Source organism: Falco biarmicus, chromosome 11 (genome assembly GCF_023638135.1).
Source record: "Falco biarmicus isolate bFalBia1 chromosome 11, bFalBia1.pri, whole genome shotgun sequence".
NCBI lineage: Eukaryota > Metazoa > Chordata > Aves > Falconiformes > Falconidae > Falco > Falco biarmicus.
Window position 1 is genome coordinate 6,185,272 of NC_079298.1, and position 20,273 is coordinate 6,205,544.

Sequence of the window (20,273 nt, forward strand, 5' to 3'; positions counted from 1 at the left end):
ATATAAAGCATGTTTACCTTAGAGAGGGATTTTTCCAAAAACAGCTGGGCAGGAGGGTGCATGATACACTTTATCTCTTAAGCGGACAAGAAAACTGTTTAGTTTCTCACAGTGGTAAAGCAGTTGATCCTCTGCTTGGGTGCCTCAGTAGGAGGCGGTTTCTGTTCTGTTCATCCTCGTAACCTTACTGTGTAAGGCACATGGGCTACTGGCAGGTAGGAGTGATTAGATGGAGCAGGCATGTGTTGTTCAGGAGCTGTTTTTAGCATCCGAAATACAATTTCCAGGAAGATACAGGGTAAGTAGGTGGCAAACAGGACTGAGCCTAGTAAACAATGTTTAGTGTGAAGTGGAGCTGCAGCACACTGAATACAGCACACTGATCCCCAAAGGAATTTTGTACGCTCGAGCAGAGTGAGGGCATTATTGATCAGCAAACACTGTTTAGAGAGGCGAGTGACAACGCAAACTCTGGTCACAAAGAGCGGGTTGCTAGTTTAGTGCTACCAGCTGCGTGTACTCGGAGCGCATATCCTGTGTTTCAAAATTACTTTTATCGCTTGGTTAGGAAAAAAAACCCACCCACCCCAAACTCAGAATCCTTTATTCTTTATTAGTGTTGCTGCTACTGATAGGCTAGTCCCTAATTAATGTGATGGTACTTTCCCTTTCCCCTACCACTCTCCTTATTACAAGTCCTTGGCAATACGAGAGACCTATCTATTACTTAGTCATGAGGTATCTAGACCAGCTTGCTTTTGAAACTAAAGACTGTGTACCCCAGGCATACTGTATTTCTGATTTGCATATGGAAAAGGCAGTTAAAAAGCTGATGCCCCCATACTGCTTGCGAGTCGAGTAGCGAAAGTAAATGATTTATCAAGCAAAGGTTACAACACCTGTGCCTTTTTGTCAACATATACAGAGGATGCCAAGTCAAGTGTTTCTTCTAATAGCTCAAACAGAAATTTAGATTCAAATAACCCCCCAGACAGGACAATTACGCAGTGAGCCACCAGAGTGGCAGAGTGATGGATGGGGTAAGCAGTGGCAGTGTATTGAAAAACAAACCCTGAAAAGTTTTAAAGCTGCTAAAACCAGACAAAGGCAACAGCCCTTTCAGGGCTTTTGTTGCTGAATCAGAACTACTGACTTAAACCAGTTTATTTTCTGGTCTCTCCTCTGTCATGGAGTTGTCGTCCTGCTACAACCTTTGTTGACACAGGAAGATGGCCTTCTTCTAAATAAAATATTATATAAATTCTATAAAATTCCTTTAAGGGATTATATCTGAAGCAACGTGACACAAGTCAGAACATGCTGCTAATGGAAATGTCTACTGTTAATTTTTGTAATGCCCATTAAGAAAGACATGTACTGCTTTTGGTTGTTTGAAAACAGCCTAGGACAGAATGATCCTTGTTCAAACCCAGCCATGCTGTTGTACATTTGTCTACGATTTTATTCCAATGTTCTGTGAAAGCCTGTGAATGCCCATGTATGGGAAATGCAACTTCTGCTGAACAGCACTGTCACATCCCCGTGCACAGACTCACTTCTGCAGCATTTTAAGACTAATAACGATGATGCGTAACTAGTGCCTGCAGTCAAATGACCCACCAATCGGAAGAGAAAATCAGAGCCACCAAAAAGCTGACCATAACGTTTTCTTATAGCTTGTAGCTGGACTGTAATTTTAAAAAGCAGATGTTCAGATACAGTCTTCATTTTTATTTTGTTGCTCCAGCAGTAAAGAGTTGCTTAACCCTTATATTTAAGCTTGACTTTCAGAAGCTCTGACTGCTCACTGCTTCCTCTTGTCTAAGGGAGCTGTGTGGCCTGGCAGTTAGTGGTCCTCAGGACCCATATCTTAGGCTGACTCTGAATGTACTATAAAAATCCTGATGGAAAGCAGCCACCCCAGCTGCTTTTAATAACACAGTCCTATGTGTTTTTATATTTTCATTTTGAAAATATCCTAAGTGATCATCCTATACGCTAATGCCCTGCAAAAAAGAGTACAAAAGCCTGTCTTTGTTTAGAGGAACACTAAGAAAGTCCCAAATCATTGCAGTTAGTATTTTTACCTCACTTTTCTGATTTAAAACACAGTCAACTTCAGAGTTGTTTCATGAATAAGTAGTGAGTTTTGCTGATAAATTATATATTTAGTACCAAGTGGGTTGTGGTGGTGTAATGATGTATTGAAGCACAAGAGATGCAGCTGGAGTCAGAGACTGGAAGTCAGTCTCCTTACCCACTGCAGCATGTTTGACTTTAATTGGAAGCTGTGCTTGAGTATTGTTTTTCACTGTACAGCATTGTTATTCACTATACTGCATTACATAGAAGCACTTAAAGTAAGGCTAGAGCACTTTAAAATGATTTAAGTCATAAATAAGGAGGATAAAAGTTTCCAGTCAACAAACTTATCTGGGAAACCTAGGCTGCATGCTGCAAATATGTCTGAAATATTTTGGAGACTTAATACTGTTGTGTCTTACTACATAATCAATTCACCAACTAGTAGTTTTTCAAGTCTTCTGGAAAAGGTAAGTAGCATTCTCCAAAGGGTTTCAAGTTTCCTGAGCGATGAAGGAAAAGACCGAATGCTAAAGGACTTTAACAGTATACCTTAACATCCCCGTTTCCCAATTTCTGTGTATTTCTGTGTATTCCAGTTGTTTCCAAAATGACTGGAGAAATACGATTTAAATGTGAAGGCACGTGAAAACTTGTCACGTACATGAACTCAATAAGGGAAGAGGCTTGAAAAGCGGGGTGCGGCTTGCGTTTTGTTAAGGCATGAAAAAAATCAGAACCTGACGGGTTAAAGCCCCGCTCTGCACTGCTGGTGTACTTTCTGTGACCCTATTTAATGCAGAGAAGGTTTGAGATTCGATGCAGTTTAACCTGTGCTGTCGACAGAGCTATAAACTAAAGCCCCTAACAAATTGTACACAAAGAACAGATAGCAAGAAAACACGTTGTGTGCACAGGCATCTGGTTGCAGCCCTGTAAACTGAAAGTCTTTGGTAATGAGCACCTTGGGTTTCATTGACAGCATAGGTGCTGGAGCCATCGCAACGAGGAGCCTGTCTTCATGCATACACTGGACTGTGGCATGTGACAGCCATTAATCTGTACACTAATTATGCAGATGCATATAAACGATTTGAAAGAAGTTACAAGAGCTAAGGGTATTACTCCCCAATTTGCTAGTTATTTGAATTACTACTTTTTAGTTATCGCAACCAGCTCAAAACAAAATTACAAACATTTCTGCTGTTCATCTTTAAAAGAACTGTAATGTAATCAAGCAATGACTTAAAACTACAAACTGCAGTTGTCCTAAAGCACTAGTCCTGCCCACTTTTTTATACCTTCTCCACCACAATAACATGATATTAAGCACAGACTTAATTTTTTCAACATCTGGCTCAAATTAGCTGCTAACAAAACTGCCAACAACTATTTTCTTAATCGACCCTGGGAATTTGATACAGCTTGGAAAAAGCACATTTAAACCTCGTCCTTCTCCTAAAGAAACACAAATGTTTACTTGAGCTTCTGATTTGACCATAGCAGGACTATGAATTCAGTTAACCCAGCTTTATAGGCCTGCCTCAACTGGACATTTTTCTTTTTGTGTAAGGAAACAGATGTGCTCGCGATTACAAAATCTCCTGCTTGCTCACAGCCCACCATGCAAATGGCCAGCCAGGAATTCGAGACTGGTTTTCTACATGGAAGTCATGGGAGCAGTCTCCCGCTGTATCTGGTAGGGGACTAGGGTGCACTGTTACCTGATGGGTCTCTCTGAGCTCCTTTTGCATATGCATTTAAATGCACTGCCTAGGGAACAGGTTGGAGCAAAAGTCTTTGAAAATGCAGTCCTGGAGGAAAAAACTATGCACTAGAAGCCATTATCTTAGAAAGCAGGAGAGATCTTTCCAGTTACGAAAGCAGCGTTATTACTACACAAGCCCAAAAAAAACACAACAGACAAACAAACTGCAAGTGACATTTCACTGTAGTTACTGAGACCATGTGGGTGAAGTGACAGCGGCAATGCAGCTGGCTCCGCGGGGACACGTTAGAGTACACTGAAGAAGAAGAGGCTGCAGGCATACAGAGAAGTTGAAAGCGGCCCACCTGAGTCTGTTGAGGGATATTTACAAAGCTTGGATCCCGTGGTCCAACACTGACGAATCGGTTTGCGGGGGAGGTGCTGGGTGTCGAGTAGGCTGTGAAGGGAAGGGACACATGCGTTGAGGAAGCGGCACTAGATTGCACACGAACAACACCAAAACACACTGTCTCAGAGCCACCTAAGCAGATGTTTAACATAGAAATGTGCAAACGTTTTAGAGAGCAAGAGTTTGGTTTTAGACACTGGAAAGGTTTGGTCTTAATGATGGGGCTATAAACACATAGGGAGCTGGGCTGCTGGGGGAGGGCTCCTTGCCAGGCAGGATGGCAATGACGTGCACTCGGGGAGAAGTGTGCTGGGTCACCTGCACGGCTCTCCATCCCAGAAGAGAACCACAGCAGGCCTTTCCGTGATGGGACAGCACAAGAGACTTCTGTAGGTCCTGAGACTGCCTGACTATTTTCACTCAAATATGTGGTATCTTCCACTTTAATGGAGTTTTGAATAGCAGTGAATTTATTAAAGTGCTTATCAACAGAATCAGACCCTTATTTCAAGCTAATCCAGCATTCTCGCTTCATATAAAGTTTTGGTTTTCATACTGCTATGGTCTGCACTCTCTGAAATGTTCACTTGATGTGTTTGACAAACTAGGATGATCCTTTCGGTAAAAAATTAATGGGTTGCAGTTTCACTGGGGTGGTAAGTGCAATCAGTCTGAAGGCTGAAGCTGCCTTTAAAAACTGGAGTGGCTCCCATGAACGTAAAGCTATTAAATGCAATGCAAGCCAAGAACCCAGATTACTTCCAAACTTGAAGTACTTTAATGATTTTATTGTTGCATTATATTCTCCACTGTAACTGTCCACAATGCCACGTACTTCCACATTCAAAAGCTTTCAACACATTTTCAGTCCTCTCTTTTGAAAATCCCCCATGTAATCTCCCTTGCTCAGTTTTTTGCAGGTTCAGATCTAAATTCAAATAACCTAAATAGACGCCTTAATACAAACAGTGATTCTGTCTATTTTAAATATATTTATGGGAATGCATTCTGCTGAATAAAATCCCCAGACAATCTAACTATCCAATGAAGAGACAAAAAGCAATGTTAAAAGGAAAGTTACTTGCCAAATTCCAGTCAGGCTAAATATAATGTTCAGGCCTCAACGTTACAGAAAAATAAAGTGAGTTAAGAGTCAGAGAAGACACTGAGTTGTCTCTGTAGATGAAAGCCTGTTGCCTTTCTGAAGGCAAAATATTTGGTGAGGAGATGTTACTTGGAGAAGCCTTTGGTTTAAGACTGCTGAATCAGACCAATGCTCTACCTTATCCACTGTCCTCTCTCTCACAGATGCCATAAGCAGATGCACAGGGAAGAGTCAGAACAGGTCACATATTTACTTTCTCACATTCTTTACCACCCACCCTCTGATTATTTTCAGCTCAGGGTCTCCCTATACTTAATGGCCCACAAGGGATTTCTCATTGATGAATGCCTGATCTGCCCTTGGGTGCAGATGTTCTGCATCCCACAAAGCGCTTTGGCAAGGAGTTCCCTAGTCTACGAGCATGTGGAACCACATCCTTCCCTTCCCTCTCTACCCAAGTCTCATAAAAATCTCATGATGCCTCCTAATTCTTACAATTATATCAGACAGCTTCACTTTCTTAAAGAGCAATCCCCTGAAATAACCCCAGGAACTGCATTAAGAACTAACATTTCTTAACTGATCTGAGGGGAGGTAAGGCACTCCTGATTCCTAAGAATGAATCCTTCCCAGTTGTTTCTGGTCAGATGAGCTTTTCACTCCAAAAAGGTAATAGTTTGCTAGTACTTGCAAAAATCATGTGAGGAACACCTTTCCTTCACAAAGTTTTAAAGGAATTTTTAAGTGCACAAATTCATCTTTCTGAGATGATTTTGCAAACTGCAGTGCAGCTTGCACATTAGAGTATGAACGGGTACACTGGTTGTTATTCATATCTGCAAGTCAAAGAAGAAATGAACTGAGTAGATTTGGTGAGATGTTCTCCTTGCCTTTTTACCGTGTTAATTTGCTTAATAATTCAAAGCCACACGTTTGCAAAAGGTGTACCTCTGTTGCTAGTGCCATGCATTAAGATTCTTCTGTGCTGTTTTATGGTGAGGGCTTTGGTTTTCTTTAAACTAACTAATGAACCCTATGTTGAGCAAGACTAAAAATTCCTCCTGCAGTGGGGAAAACTAACTTAAAGCTCAAAAATCAAACATCTGTTGTTCGGTTCTTCTGGTCTACTTTTAAGGAAGCAGAATGAGCGGAGAGGCCATTTAATCCCTTGGAGCAGGTATGTTCCACTCAGAGGGGAAGGAACTCAAGATCTTGTTTACAGTTCCCCACTGGCAGATAGTTTTGCTGTGATATTTGGTAGAAAATCAAAGAGAAACCATCAGAATGCCGTCTTAAATGGCTTCTTTGTTCAAACAAAAATTCTAAAGCATTTGAAAACTGTATAATATGCACAAAAGTCTCCTTAAATCCTGCTGGGTGAATTACTATGTATACCTTTCTTCTGTAATGCTCCAAACTATGTTTAACTTGCTTTCTGAAAATACTCGGATGTCAGCTTGGTATTTCCTTAAGGTCATATAACTACATTGCTACAGCCAAGAAATGAAGAGCACCAAAACTACATATATGCAGAGCAAGCTTTACATTGGAGTTTCCCAAGATGCTAGTCCTACTTCACTGTAAAATGTCACAAGATCTTTGCGGATTTTAAGGGGCCATTTTGGTTCAGAATATTAAGTTGACATGGACACATTAGCAGTGAGACCTGTTACGGTGCAATCTGCTTCAGAAAAGGGAGCAGTACCGGCTGTTGCTTAGACCATCACCAACACGGCTTCTAGTTGTATATTACTGTCTTCATATAAATACCCTTGTCTGACATGGAGGTGGGATGCCTGGAAGTTTTACCACTTCTGATCCCTATGCTCTGCTCTGAGATTAGGATGGGGCTAACTGCTCTCACTGGTTAAAGCTGGGTGGTATTATATTATAGTACACATAGGCTAAGCCCATGGTAGGGTCTTCAAACTCCTTTTTAGGAAAGAGAAAAGCCAAGGCATGGAAAGGAACAGAAGCCAGGTCTCTTAAGCAGATCTTCTCCTGATCTTTATCAGCTTTGCTCCACGGGAATTGCACAGATCTACACTAGTTTACACCAGCTGATAGCTGGCCTGTTGGGCTTGAACAGAAACATCTTCCTGCCCAGCCTAGTCTTTCTGCTACTGGAATTCACTAAGGATTGTTTGCAACATCATAGTGCATAGCCAAGGAAATGCATGTGATGCCACAAATTTGCTGTGATGCTTCACTTCAGGAACAAGCGAAACAGGAGCTGGCAGAGAAAGAACATTTGCTCACACAGACAGCTTTGATATTTAGCCAAAATGGCAAGAAATTTTATGAAAGACAAGACAAACACACAGTTTTGGGAATGTCATGTATTTTAAAGTTGCCTGCAGTAGGAGAATGTTAATTTTAAATATACTTTCCTGAAATAATTTCTATTAAGTATAGGAGTGTGTCATTTATCAGACAGTCCTGGATTAAAAGGATAAACTTTTGGTGGGTAAAGATGATTTGGGCGTGCGATAACCTAATGTAATGCTAGGTCTCTCTTCTACAGACCAAGATGACAGGTAAATGTGCTTGAAATGAAGAGCTATACTGTTTTGCAATGGACTAGGAGTCAGTTTAGCCATTGTGGAGTTGTAGTGAGAGAACTGACCAGAGGAACACAGTGCACTACAGCAATTCCTACCACATTGCATTCTGCAGCTGAGTATCTGAGAGGGAACTACAAATTCTAGCAAATTAAATGATAGAGTCATCACCATCTTTTTTATGGATGGGGAAAGGAGCAAACAGAACGCTACAACGGCTTGCCCAGAGGGTGCTCCGTCAATGCATAGCAGAGAAAGGGAGAGAAATCCAATCTGATTATGAATCCACTACTATAGCCACAAGAACATTCTTCTTGTCCTGACACAAATGCTGTTTAACACGAAAACTCCTTTCTGCAAAGGGACATTAACCAATAACGATCTTGCCCAACAAGGGAAAATAGCCAAGTTTCTCCCCATGTAGAGTTGTGAACCTTAGAAAAGACCGTTTAGTTTAAAAAAGCTCTTTGAAAATTACCGTGTACAGGATGGCTGTAGTTTAGACTCTGCACTGGAATGAGGGCCACAGATCCTAAAGCTCAGATTCAGTTATGATAGTGATAAAGTCCAACTGGCACGTAGTGGAAGTGGTGTTTTCTTTGGGCAATGAGATATTAAACCCAGAAACTGTCAAGTTCAAGAAAAAAATGTGTTGTGTTTGTTATGGGTTACCAACCAAACAAAATTTAGAAGAGATCTGAGATAAGATAATTTTGGGACTGCTTCTGACATCAAGGATGTGTCTTATTGAAAAGGCTTTTTATGGAGGAAAAATGAACCCTCCCAAACCTCATGAATCCCATCGCCATTGTGTCATCTCACTGAGGAAAATGCTGGCTTTCCAAAGGGATAGGATTCACAGCTGAAATTTCTAACTCCCAGAGCATTCCTGGCCACCCAGTAGAGGCAAATCCCTGGTGTGCATCTCCAGGGGCTCTTCTTTCCTTGGACAGCACTAATGTTCATGTTTTGGTTAATGTCACAGCTGGAGGGTTTCACTATTGCTCGGAGAATCATTAACCACCTTGTTGTGATTTTTAGCTCTCATTCCCAGGAGGCCACGCTGTATTGAACAGCTGCTCCTGGCTCCTGCACCCCTCAGGAGAGCCATATTCCAATTTTTGGTAGGGCCGTAACTGCATTTTGTTTCTGCAGAGGGCTTTCTGTTAGACCAAAAAAGGGTGGGAGAATGGAGCAAATGGCAACCCCTTTCACTCCATTTCCTTGGGGGGGGGGGGGGGGCTTCATTCTCCTCCACAGAGCGAAGGAGAGAGTCTGGCCAAACTCTAACATCACTCCTGCCTTTGTTGCATAAGTGGCTTTCCAATACCCTAAAGCTCGGCAGGGCAGTCAGCCATAACCCAGTGACACTCCCAGAACTGGTGCACTCGAGCAGTTCGTAACTATGGAAAACACCTTTTTTGTGTGGCTTTTATGAAACTCTGGTGAGTCTGCACTTGCTATTTGGAGTCTAATATTTAGTTAAGGAAAAAATAAACACGGATGAAAATGGGAGGGTTGGTACTGACTGACACTCTAAATGGAGTCCAGTGGGCCCTTCTGGAAAACCTTCCCTGCGAGGCTAGGAGTTTGGGTTTGCTTTACTCCTTATGCGGCCAGCCACTTCCACTGGCTTTGGTATACATGTAATATTTTTTCTAAGAAAATGTTTCCTACAATCTACTTCTCTGTAAAATTTGTCCCTAAATTAAATTATATGCTTCTTTACAACTCAAGTTGCTATTATTCAAAACCCTTAACAAAAGGAAGATTCATGCCCGAGTATGTACAGATCTATATGTTTAGACATCAGCGTAGCTAATTAACAAACAGTAATTATTTTCCTAATCTTTTGTTTAAATACCATTAACTGGCTGCTCTTGAGGAAACCTCAATTCCCAATTAACATGGCAGCTGTCTGCTGAACACTAAGCCACAGTGACCAGCCCAAGCCGGGTACCGATGGGTGGTGGTCTGCAAACTTCAGCGGACAAATGCCAGTTTTTATGCCAGCTGAAAATCAGGCCAGACACGCATTTAGCTTGTTTACATGATCACAGTATCGTACAAGTTAAGTATTAAGGTTACTGCTAAAATGATGCTGGTATTTTTTTTTCTTTTAGACACCACACACTGCCAGTAAACTGAGTCACAACTGTAATGACAAATACACATTGACCTAGTTTCATTTTTCCCAATTCTGAAGACAAGGAAATAGTAAGGCATTGCTGACTGTATTCAGTGATAACTATGACTAAATATTAACCTTTTAGATTCCACCACCAAATCTTATTGATAGGACTTAAAAGACGGTATCACCCATCAGAAAGCATCAAAACTTCCTGATAGCACAAGTGTTGGTCTAAGGTCAGAAAGAGGAGGGAAGGGAATGAATCAACTTCTTAGCTAAACAAAAATCTGCTGATCAATTCTAGAAGTCCTGATTGTAGAAGATCATGTTCACAAACTTACCAGACTGTCTCATACTAAAACCCATTTTAATTTCAAAGCGAGCCAGAGCATCTTGCTGAGTTTGCAGTTGTGCACTATCGCATAGCAGAAGGCAATGGAAAAGTCTGAAAACTACCAGATTTTAAAAATGCCCCCTGGAACTTGTGCACATCTCCTAACAATATATAAAGCTTTAAAAATCTCAGCTTCATATGGTCTGAATAGTGAAAACCTCTTTGCACATCAAGCAGTGGTGGCATATAGCATTTAAATAATAAGCTTGAAAAGCACACAAAGGGATTTGCTCTTTCGATTAGATTGATTTTTGTTTGTGGATGTTATTTGGACTCCCTTCACTGTGGAACAAGTCCCCTACAGTTGCCATTAAAGCACTGAAAGCTTCCCTTTTGTTTTTAAATGTCAGTTTGAGCATAGCTTCATTAAATCATTTCACAATTAACTCCCTGAACATCCAGACTTTTTTAAAGCATCAAACCCAGCTGAATCGCATTTGTTTCCCAGAAGAGTGAGTCCAAAGTGGTATCCCCAAGTGTGTATCCAGGAATTTGTATATTTGACTTGTGGCTACACAAAATACATATGGGAGCCGTGTGGGTGGTGGAGAGAGGATTAAAGCTTTCTTCCTGGGCTTAAGAAATACCATAGCTTCTTGCCCCAAATGCAGGGCTCAGGAACCAAGTCATAAGGGAAAGACGTCTGGGTTAATCTAGAAAGACTTATTCCCAAAAGAACTACAAACGAAGTAATCTCGAAAGAGTTGTTAGTGTAGCCCCGTATTTATAAGCAGCAACGTTTTCAATGAAGCTATCTGTCTGACTTCCACCTAGTATCTATCCTCCAAAGCCTAACTTGAGATACCAACGTGTCCCTTCATGACAGTAAACAGGATCCCAAAGGTCTGAGGTCTGTGTCACAGCTTAGCTACTGGCCGTGATTTTTCTCATACGTGGTTATATGAAATGCCAACAAAGTCAGAAATAAAACTGTAACCTTATGCTAATGCTTTCCTTGTTACTATAGAAGCAGCTCAGAATTTTGTCCATTCTATACAGAGCAGAGAGCTCGCCTGCTTCCCAAGAGCTAGTCCAGTCCTCATCTCTGAACAGCCGATAGACGGTGATTGCAGCCCGCTGCCTGCTGCTGTTAGCCCTTGGTTCCCGCTGCGTCTATACTTACTTGGAGAAGTGGGAGAGGTGGCCCCTCCTTCTGTTGATGTAGTTGGAGGTTTTGTGTCTGGCACTGGCAGAGGCACAGGCCTAGCCATTGGTGGTGGAGGTGGTGGTGGCAACATTGGGGTAGGAAGGAATGGATTGTGCACCTTGCCTTGGCTGCTACCATTGGGCTGCCAAAAAACAAGCAAACAGACAAAAATTACACTAAAAATCAGCTATTAGGAACCTCCAGTATTAACAATCCAGTTGAAAGCTATGCTCAATACATTTACAATTACTTGAGAGGTGGCAAAGAAAGTGTTGGGTCAAATTCTCCGTTGACTTCAAGGAACTTGGTCTCAAACCCTTGTGAAACTATGGAAATTCTCACTTTTAAACATTTGTCCTATTAGCAGTTGGTCTGAACTGCCCTGGATTAAATTCTACTGTATTTCCTGCAGCCACTAATACAAGCTCAGTGAGAGCTGAAGCAATATTTTTGACCCCTTAAATCCCCCAGTCTCGTGCCTCTGTTGTACCCTTAGGATATCAGTGCCTAGAACTTGAGTGTAAATTTCTTAAAGATACTGGTCATTAAGAGAAAAAAACAAGCATTTTTGGTGGTCTTAAAACTCAGGCTGATATCTTATTACAGGAAAATGAATGAGTATATATTAAAGTAACTGCTCTCCCACATCCCTTTTGAGTTAGTAGCTCACAGTTTAGTTACCACTAGGATCATATGGAGAAATGACTGAACTTAAGAACTGCTTCATTTTACACAGTGGGGAAAAAACCCCTCCCTTTGGTCTGGGATGTGGTCAGTCACAGGCAGAATGGGCCCAGCTATTCAAGTGTGGTCTTTCAATTAATCACCAGAAAAACCTGTCTGGAAGTAAAAGTGTTTTCAAGTATCACAAAAGCAAGAAGCAGGCTCAAAAAAAAAAGCCACCCCTTCCCCCAACCTGTTAAGTTTACGTTTCAAATGTAACGCAGCCTGGACACTTGAAAACCATACAGATAGATGCCAAATGCCATTATAAAGAGAAAGTAGGACAGCCTGTGAATCAGGTGTTCCATTTTAGTGACAAAAATGATGAGATCACTTTCGACAGCACTCTACAAATTGATCTCACTGCAGTTCTGGCACTGAGCATTGGCTTTTCCATTGATGATAAAAGCTCAGCTTTAAACACAGATCCATATTCTAAGTACTGCTAAAGAAAATAATATTTTAATTCCTGTTAGGGTTTCCATTAGCCTGAACTACTGGGGACAATATACTCGTACTGGCAAATGCCTGGGACTTTATTTTCATTTCACGTGCTTTGGCACTGACGAAAGGCCTTAAAGTCATGTAGGTGCAAATCACACTTGTGCTAGAGCAAAAATGGTTCAGGGCATAAATAAGACTCAAACTCATCTGCATTTAACTTAACAGCACTCCCACTGACTTCAAAGACTGCAGTTACTAGTGTTTGCAGTAAGAAGCAATCCTTCAGGGATATTTATTTTTCCAACATCCAGTACCTTTAATAAACTAATATATTAGTGGCATCTCTCAAACACTATCTTGTCTCACAATTAGGTCCCTTTCCTGCCAAGAAGACCCCTGCTGTATGTTCATTGTGAGTGTGCTAACAGTTCATAATGCTGAATGGTTTGGGATAAATTAAGCAAATGAATACTCAAGGCAAAAGAAAAGCACTATATTGATTTGTTGTCTAGACATAAATGTATCTGCTAACATATTGCAGACATTATTCAAAGCCAGTACTAGCTGGAATAAGTAGAGTCAGTTTTTCTGCTAGGGAAAGGAAAGCACTGAGAACAATATAGCTTATTAAATAAGTGTAATAAATTAGATGCTAATAATTAAACTAATTCTCATTAACACTTTGATTCGTATGTATGTCAGGAGAGAAACAGTAATTTTGCCAGTTATTACTTCATTGGCTGGAGAAAGTTACATGCATTACATTTAATGAAATATTCAGAGCATTATTTTAGATTTGATTTACATAAAATTTATAAATTCTGTGTTTGACCGGAATGCTATTTCAATAATAGCAAGATGATTCACTTTATTTGATTAAAAAAAAATGAAAATGGTTATTTGAAGCTTTGGAACTCTGCTTAATTTTTCATAGAGATAAGGGGAAAAGATAACTGCTTACAGAAATAACAAACCATAATAAACTGTACTTTTAACATCTTGAGTTCAAGTACTGGTCAACTTGATCTAAAGTGCTATAAGGCAGTATTATTTTTTTTTTTTAATGAACTTAGCTGATCTGAAACATCTGTTTCTCACCCTCCCTTTTCCTGCTCTTTCCCCCCCACTCTCCCCTGAACTTCAAAAATAATTAATAAAAATTATTCTGCCTTCATATTTTGTTAACCCTAGTTCCACCAGGGTTACAACATATGCGGCAAAGCCATTTATGGAGGGACCCAAAAGGTCACTGTATCACCAGCTTCTCTGACAGTTTAAGTTAATTTCACCACAATGTGGTTGAGTGGTTTTTTGGGGAGGTTTTTTGTTGCTTTTTAAAATATTTTTGCAATAGCAGCATTTTTTTTTTCTTCCAGCGACTATTCAAGGTGTGTTCCTGTATGCAACATGCTGTTAAAATAATCCCATAATCCCATGGTTAATTTTACATAGGACAAACACTTCTGAAGAAATAAAAACGGCTTCCTTACATTTAGGAACCCCACCTGTCCAGCCTGCTGACCAGCGTCGGGGCAGACAAGTTGGACAAACTCTTTCAGAGTCTCCTGAGGATGATAGCGGATTGCTGGGTGTGAGAAGTATGGCCCAGGCTGTTGAATAATGGGTGATGTTGGAAAATGAAGAGTCGATGGTGTTGCATGTGGACTTGCTATAGGAAAGAAAACAAAGAAGTTATATAGAGTTTTGCCTTTGGAAAATAAAACAGTTTAAATCTACTGTAGTTTTAGCCCTTTTTTAAAATGTACAGTATTGTTTATACATCTGATCTTCACAATTAATATATTAGACCACATTGTGTCCTACACTCGCTTCATCTAGATCCTGAAAGCAAACAGAGCCAGACATTTTGAAGGATTTTCTGTATTTTTAGTGGACACATATAAAGGAATCGGCAGTCCTTTGTGAAAGTGAAAACTATTCATCACCTTAAGAACAGTCCTCATCAATCAGGCAATAAAAAAATGTACTTGGGAGATTAGGGTTGATTTAATTGACGTTTCATATAACTTGGATTTGCACATATGAATCTATTTTATATTGTACTATAAATGGTTGATAATTTAAAGATGGTCTAACACTTTCTGTTGTTGGGTATTTTTTCCACCTCAGTTTAGGAACATTTATTTTAAGTAACATGTTTTCATCTAATGAACATGCACAAAGTGGGAAGATCGTTTTGAAAATTACATGTACGTTTCTCCTCAATAATGTTAGGCTCAAATCTTCAGCAAGCCCCCAGCTTGCATTCAGGGATGAAGTTTAATTTGGTGAATTTATGGGCCAACAAGCCAGCTGGAAAATGTACTACAGTGAAGGTGTAAAGGTGTAATGTACACAAGCCCATTGGCAATGACATATTTCAACGACAGCTGATTTCAGCAAAACTACAAGTGCAGCTGAAGACTCTTATGCTCTCCTATGTTATGTGACACCTTTGCCCAGTTCCTTGGCCTTCCAGATACATCGGGTTGGACCCCTGTTAGCTAACAGTGGTTTCCCCTGTTAGTTGTCACCATGAGGTAGTAACTGCTGCCACTCAGAGTGCTATGAATTCTCCCTTTCCCCTTTAAGAATTCACTCTTCTTTTAGAATGGCCAATTAATCTGGTTGTGCACAAGTTCATCTATACATCATAGTTTATTCCTCACCAAACAGTCACTGTTACATCCCTGTTGCTCCCTTTGCATGTTATCCTAGTAATCTTTCAAGGGTGTCCATGTGTATGTACTGCCCTTGTACACCACACATGACTGATTGGATAAAGGCTATGTAAGGGAGGTAGTAACCTACAGAAACTCATCTGTTGGCTTTGAAGTAAGTAAAATATACAAGAGGGGAAAAAAAAGCCTTTGGCACTTTTCAAAAAACTGGAGGGATGCAGGAAAGTTAACTAAAATCAAATACAAATGAGCAAACACTCATTTCAGGACTAATGTTATGAAAAACCCTCGGTTAAGTAAAAGCTAAAGTCTGCTTTTTAGTCTTACTCATTGCCAGTTTAATAATATGACACTTTATTAATATTTTTTTCTTAAGCATTATTAAACCATTAGCAAACTCAGAGCCTGAAGATATGGATAAAACGTGCACACAGAGGCAGCAGCAAGGAAACCTACTGCATTATCCTATAAACATACACTAAGGGTTGGCTGGGCAGCACTTCTATGTAATTCTCCACGACTCGATAGGAGTGATCGCTTTGACACCACCACCAAAAAGAGCTACACTCATGCCTGGGGTGCTGATATGGGATGAACATGAAGCTCTTGTCCTTGCCATGAAAAGCTCCCCTGTACCCTCGTTAACCCCACAAGTCTTCCCAGGCTGCTCCCCTTAATACTGTTCAAAATATTCACAAGAGAAAGAGAAATGCATACTAAATGTTTGGTACTAAACAGGAAACCACCGTTGAAAGCAAGCATGGAGATGAGGACCCAAAAGTTAGCATACAGCCTTCAACTATCTCTGATCAAAGTAGATGTATATCCAGAGAAACTCTTCTGACAGCACGGGCTGTACCTGTATCTTGGAACAGCTAGATATGATGGCATGTGGGCTGAACTGGAAAACTGTCTTCCCACAGCCGTGCTAGCTCTGCCGTGCTGCACTTGGGGAAAGGAAACAAGAAGCAGCATATCCCACACTCCTTGTTATGGAAATGTTGACAGTTATTCCATGGCCAAGGCAAACACCTGTGTGCCCAGCCTGCTCAACCTGTCTGCACATCTGGGCTTATCTCTTGTTTTTTACAAACCTAGTTAATTATTTCTTACTCACTTTTAAGACAAATAGTTTTCTTCTGAGTTTGCATCTTAAATTATAGTATATTTGAAAACTCTTCAGATAAAGAACCCAGGTCTTCAAAGGAAGAAATGAAGGCTCTTTTCCCGTCCCCAAACTCCTGGGAGAGGCTGTAACTTTGAAGTGTGCTATTAAAAGTAGAGATAATGTGGGATTCACCTTAGTAAATGTGGGTGTCTACCATGAGCTAATTCTCTTAGAACCAATGCAGAATTAAACAGAACTAGTGGTGTCTAAGGAGCCGTCCAATTCATCCAAAATGGACCACTGCCTTTGACTACAGACTTCACTGACCACACTGATGGCTCACTAGGGGATGTGAAGGGAGCCCACCAGTACTAGCTCTGAGGCAGATACCTCCAGTCTATGCATGCACCTTCAGTTAAGTGAATTCCACCTGAAGTGTCAACCTCTGATCTCACACCAGCCCCTGAGGTGCAACTGCTTTAACAACACTTACATCATAGCCATTTTACAGGTATGAACGTATCATCACCTTCTCCAGAAAGCAACAGTCATTTTAGAGCTTGTAAAAATATTTTGCCACCAATAGTGGTTCAACTAAAGTTGGTGGTAAGCATTTTGATAACTACAACAAAATTTTCATCGGCCTACAATATTTCTGTCCTTTTTTTGATATAAAACATATTCTTCCTCTCTTTCTTTGTATCTGCTTTTATAGTTTCCACTTTCCTTGCATGCCAAATGGAAGATGAAGGATGAAGATAAAAGCAAGAAATGAAAATTTATGTGGTAAACATCTAATAAAGTAAAAACTAGACTGGGATTTTTTGAACATTTATGAAAAAAATGCATTTTAGCACAAGCTCTGTTAACACTATTTGAGACTGTTATGCAACTGCACTGTCCTTTGTACACATCTGGGAATAAATCCATTCCTTTTCTTCCGCTGGGTGCAAAGGAGATAGAAATTCTATTTCAAGCAAACAAGAAGGAATAAAACATTGTACCTGGAGAACATACGGAAATTCAAAGGCAGGTCTGAGACCACACTATGTTTAGCTTTTCCATGGTATAGCTCTTCATTTAATAATTTGATTTGTTATATGAAAGACATGTTATGGTTATTAGAAATACTCATAGGCATTTAAGTAGTGGGTCTTTGTTGCCTTGACCTCCTTGGGTTGTCAGGGTAGAAAACAAAGTGAAAAGCATTTGTCAGTGATCTTCCCAAAGAGAAAGAAGAAAAGTGAATGCAGGAATGATAGACCATAATTCAGGAAAATAAGTGCCACAAGAAGGAGTCCTCTTTGAAGTCTTGGCCAACTCCTCAGCACAGCCTCGAAAGGCTTTCTGCTGATCACAGGGAAGACAGGGAAGGAAATAAACGCAAACAGGCACCAGTTCTCAGTCTGTGCCATACACTCACATGTAGGGTTCATTTTTTCCGAGTAGATGGATTAGCATAAGAAGTAACAAATGGAATAAGGATTTCCAAAACGTTTTATTTTTGCAGTCTCTGACTGGGAAATACCAAATTTCTCAAGTGGCAAAAAGAAGGGCTGTTTGATATGAGGAAGAATCTACTACTATTAAACTCATCAACATTACACATTGAGAGGGAATTAAATGCTAAAGTCTAAAAACTGCTGGCCTGGATACAGACTATTACTCCAATGGCTGTGTCGTGGTCACCAGCTCTGGTGTATCCAAAAACAGCCTTTCAAACAAGTTCTGAGTGCAGAACATGACCGTATTTGCAAATATATGGATCCTCACAAACATTTTTAATCAGCTGAAGGACATGAGGCAGGTTGCTTTTTTCCCTGTTTGCCTCTAAAAGGGGCAAGCGAACATGGGTAAACCCCTTCATGATTTTCAGAAACACTTAATAAAACTTATAAAGTCATTGCTTCCAAAAAACATGCCTAGAGTGATGCAAATTTTCCTGTGTATGAGAAGAGGCAATTACTACCGATGTGCTTCTGATGGGATATTACAAGTCTCAATCAGTGATTGTAAATTCTTTGAGATCTTCAAATGGAAGATAAAATAGGTCTTTGTCTATTATTTATTTACTTATTGACTGATTATTTATGTATCCCTAAGCAGCTGCATTCTGCCAAACCATATTTCTCTCGGCGTCTTTCAGCTTGCGTGACATTTATATTTTATTATTGACCTCACTAAATGACATAAAATATAAGTTCTATGACCTATGAAAATATGCGTGTTCCAGATCAGAACTTCATTTCTACCTGCTGTAGGTATGGAGGAGTTGGACTGCTGGGCACTATTAAATCTGTTATTTGGAGGGGGGGGTCAGGGGGTTGGAGGCAAGAATTATCCTTCCATCTCAAGGCAAGCATAAATATTTCAAAGCACACATGATTCTAATTCCATTGAAGCTCATCTGAAACACCCCAGACTTTTTATTGAAAATGAGATGATAATGTATGATGGCCTGCAACAGATACACCAGTATTTTAAAACTACTGCTATTGGGCCAAGTAATTATGCAGTACAGCTGTTGCGTACTATACTGGATTTTTTAGTGTTTTACGGGTTTGTGGTGCTGTGCAGCATGGAAGTAAGAGGCTTTTTCAGAGTGCTGAATTCAAAAGTCTGATTATGCAGGCCTGTCTTGTCTTTTCCCTTCTTGATTTGTAGTAGCTAATAACAAACTAAGGAACCAATAAAAGTAAGTTGCATTCATTGATTAGGTTAGCACTCCACACGTCTAAGGCAAATGAAGAAGAGCCAATATTGTGAATTCTATTCAACTGAATGATCAGATAATAAAGAATCAGTTAATTTGAAACAGGTTATAGTTTTCTTGAGATATTTAGTAACTTTCTCAGGCCCTTCTCCTGAAACAAAGGAGCAGTCCTAATAAAGATGCATGGGATCCTTGCTCCCAGAGAGCGCTCACTGATGTGGTAAAGGGATTTGTGATCACACCTGCAGCACTCAGATTTCTCCACCAGCAAAGCGCAGCATATGGGGGAGACATATTGATCCATCCACCTTCCGTCTCCTCTTCCAAAAAGCCTTGCGAACCCCTTCAAGTCCAGATGACTGAATGAAATTTCTTTCTTCATATAGTTGTTTGAAGTCTTTGAAAGGGTCATTTAGTGTTACTCTTCTCCGCTCAGGAAAAGGCACTAGTGATCTCGGGAATCGAAACCACTGCTCCTTCACAGGCACAAGGGCTAGTCCATCAGACCAGGCCAACAGTGGATTGGCTTCACTAGGGCACAATGCTCAGATATCTCCTCTATAAAGTGATAATTAAGTTTACTAATAGCTCATTAAAATTTGATCAATCTTCCTAGAAATAGTAACATTATAATCATAATGAAACAGGATCATTTTTATCAGCTTGTTTTTGAGGCCATTATAATTGGCTTCATTACAATTAAGAAAGTATTTTTTTAAAAGTCATTTCCCTGGAAATGTTATAGAACAGTTTGTTCTGCTAGATATTTCCACTTCAGGCTTCTAAGTTGCTTTAACTCCCTGCGTGCTGCAAGCTTTCTCCTAGCATTTAAGTGATGCAAGTGCCAGTTCGAATTATGCAAGATGTATCCCACCCTTTGTATCCCAAAGGTACTTATTCTGAAAATTGACCATATTAGAGTACTAATTGGCTAAGCCACCATGCTGGCTGATGTGAAATGCTTTCAAACACCATGAAACAGCTGTGTTTATCGGAAATATGAAGAGTGACTTTTTAATAAGGAGATCTGGCAATAATCCAAATTTGTTGAAAGGAACTTGCACTTC

General features: G+C 40.2%; 1 protein-coding gene across 11 annotated transcripts in view; it reads right to left on the reverse strand.

Annotated features, from left to right (window-relative positions):
• Nucleotides 1-20,273, reverse strand: part of NFIA (nuclear factor I A) — a 359,539-nt gene that overhangs the window by 25,609 nt on the left and 313,657 nt on the right. For 7 of the 11 annotated variants that reach the window (XM_056356619.1, XM_056356620.1, XM_056356618.1 and 4 more), the window contains 3 exons: nucleotides 14,195-14,373; nucleotides 11,514-11,679; nucleotides 4,156-4,247 (listed from right to left, as the gene is read on the reverse strand). In XM_056356619.1, the coding sequence (XP_056212594.1) occupies nucleotides 4,156-4,247; nucleotides 11,514-11,679; nucleotides 14,195-14,373 (437 nt within the window). The remainder of the gene's footprint in view (nucleotides 1-4,155; nucleotides 4,248-11,513; nucleotides 11,680-14,194; nucleotides 14,374-20,273) is intronic. The other 4 variants (XM_056356625.1, XM_056356615.1, XM_056356616.1 and 1 more) reach the window with 2 other exon arrangements.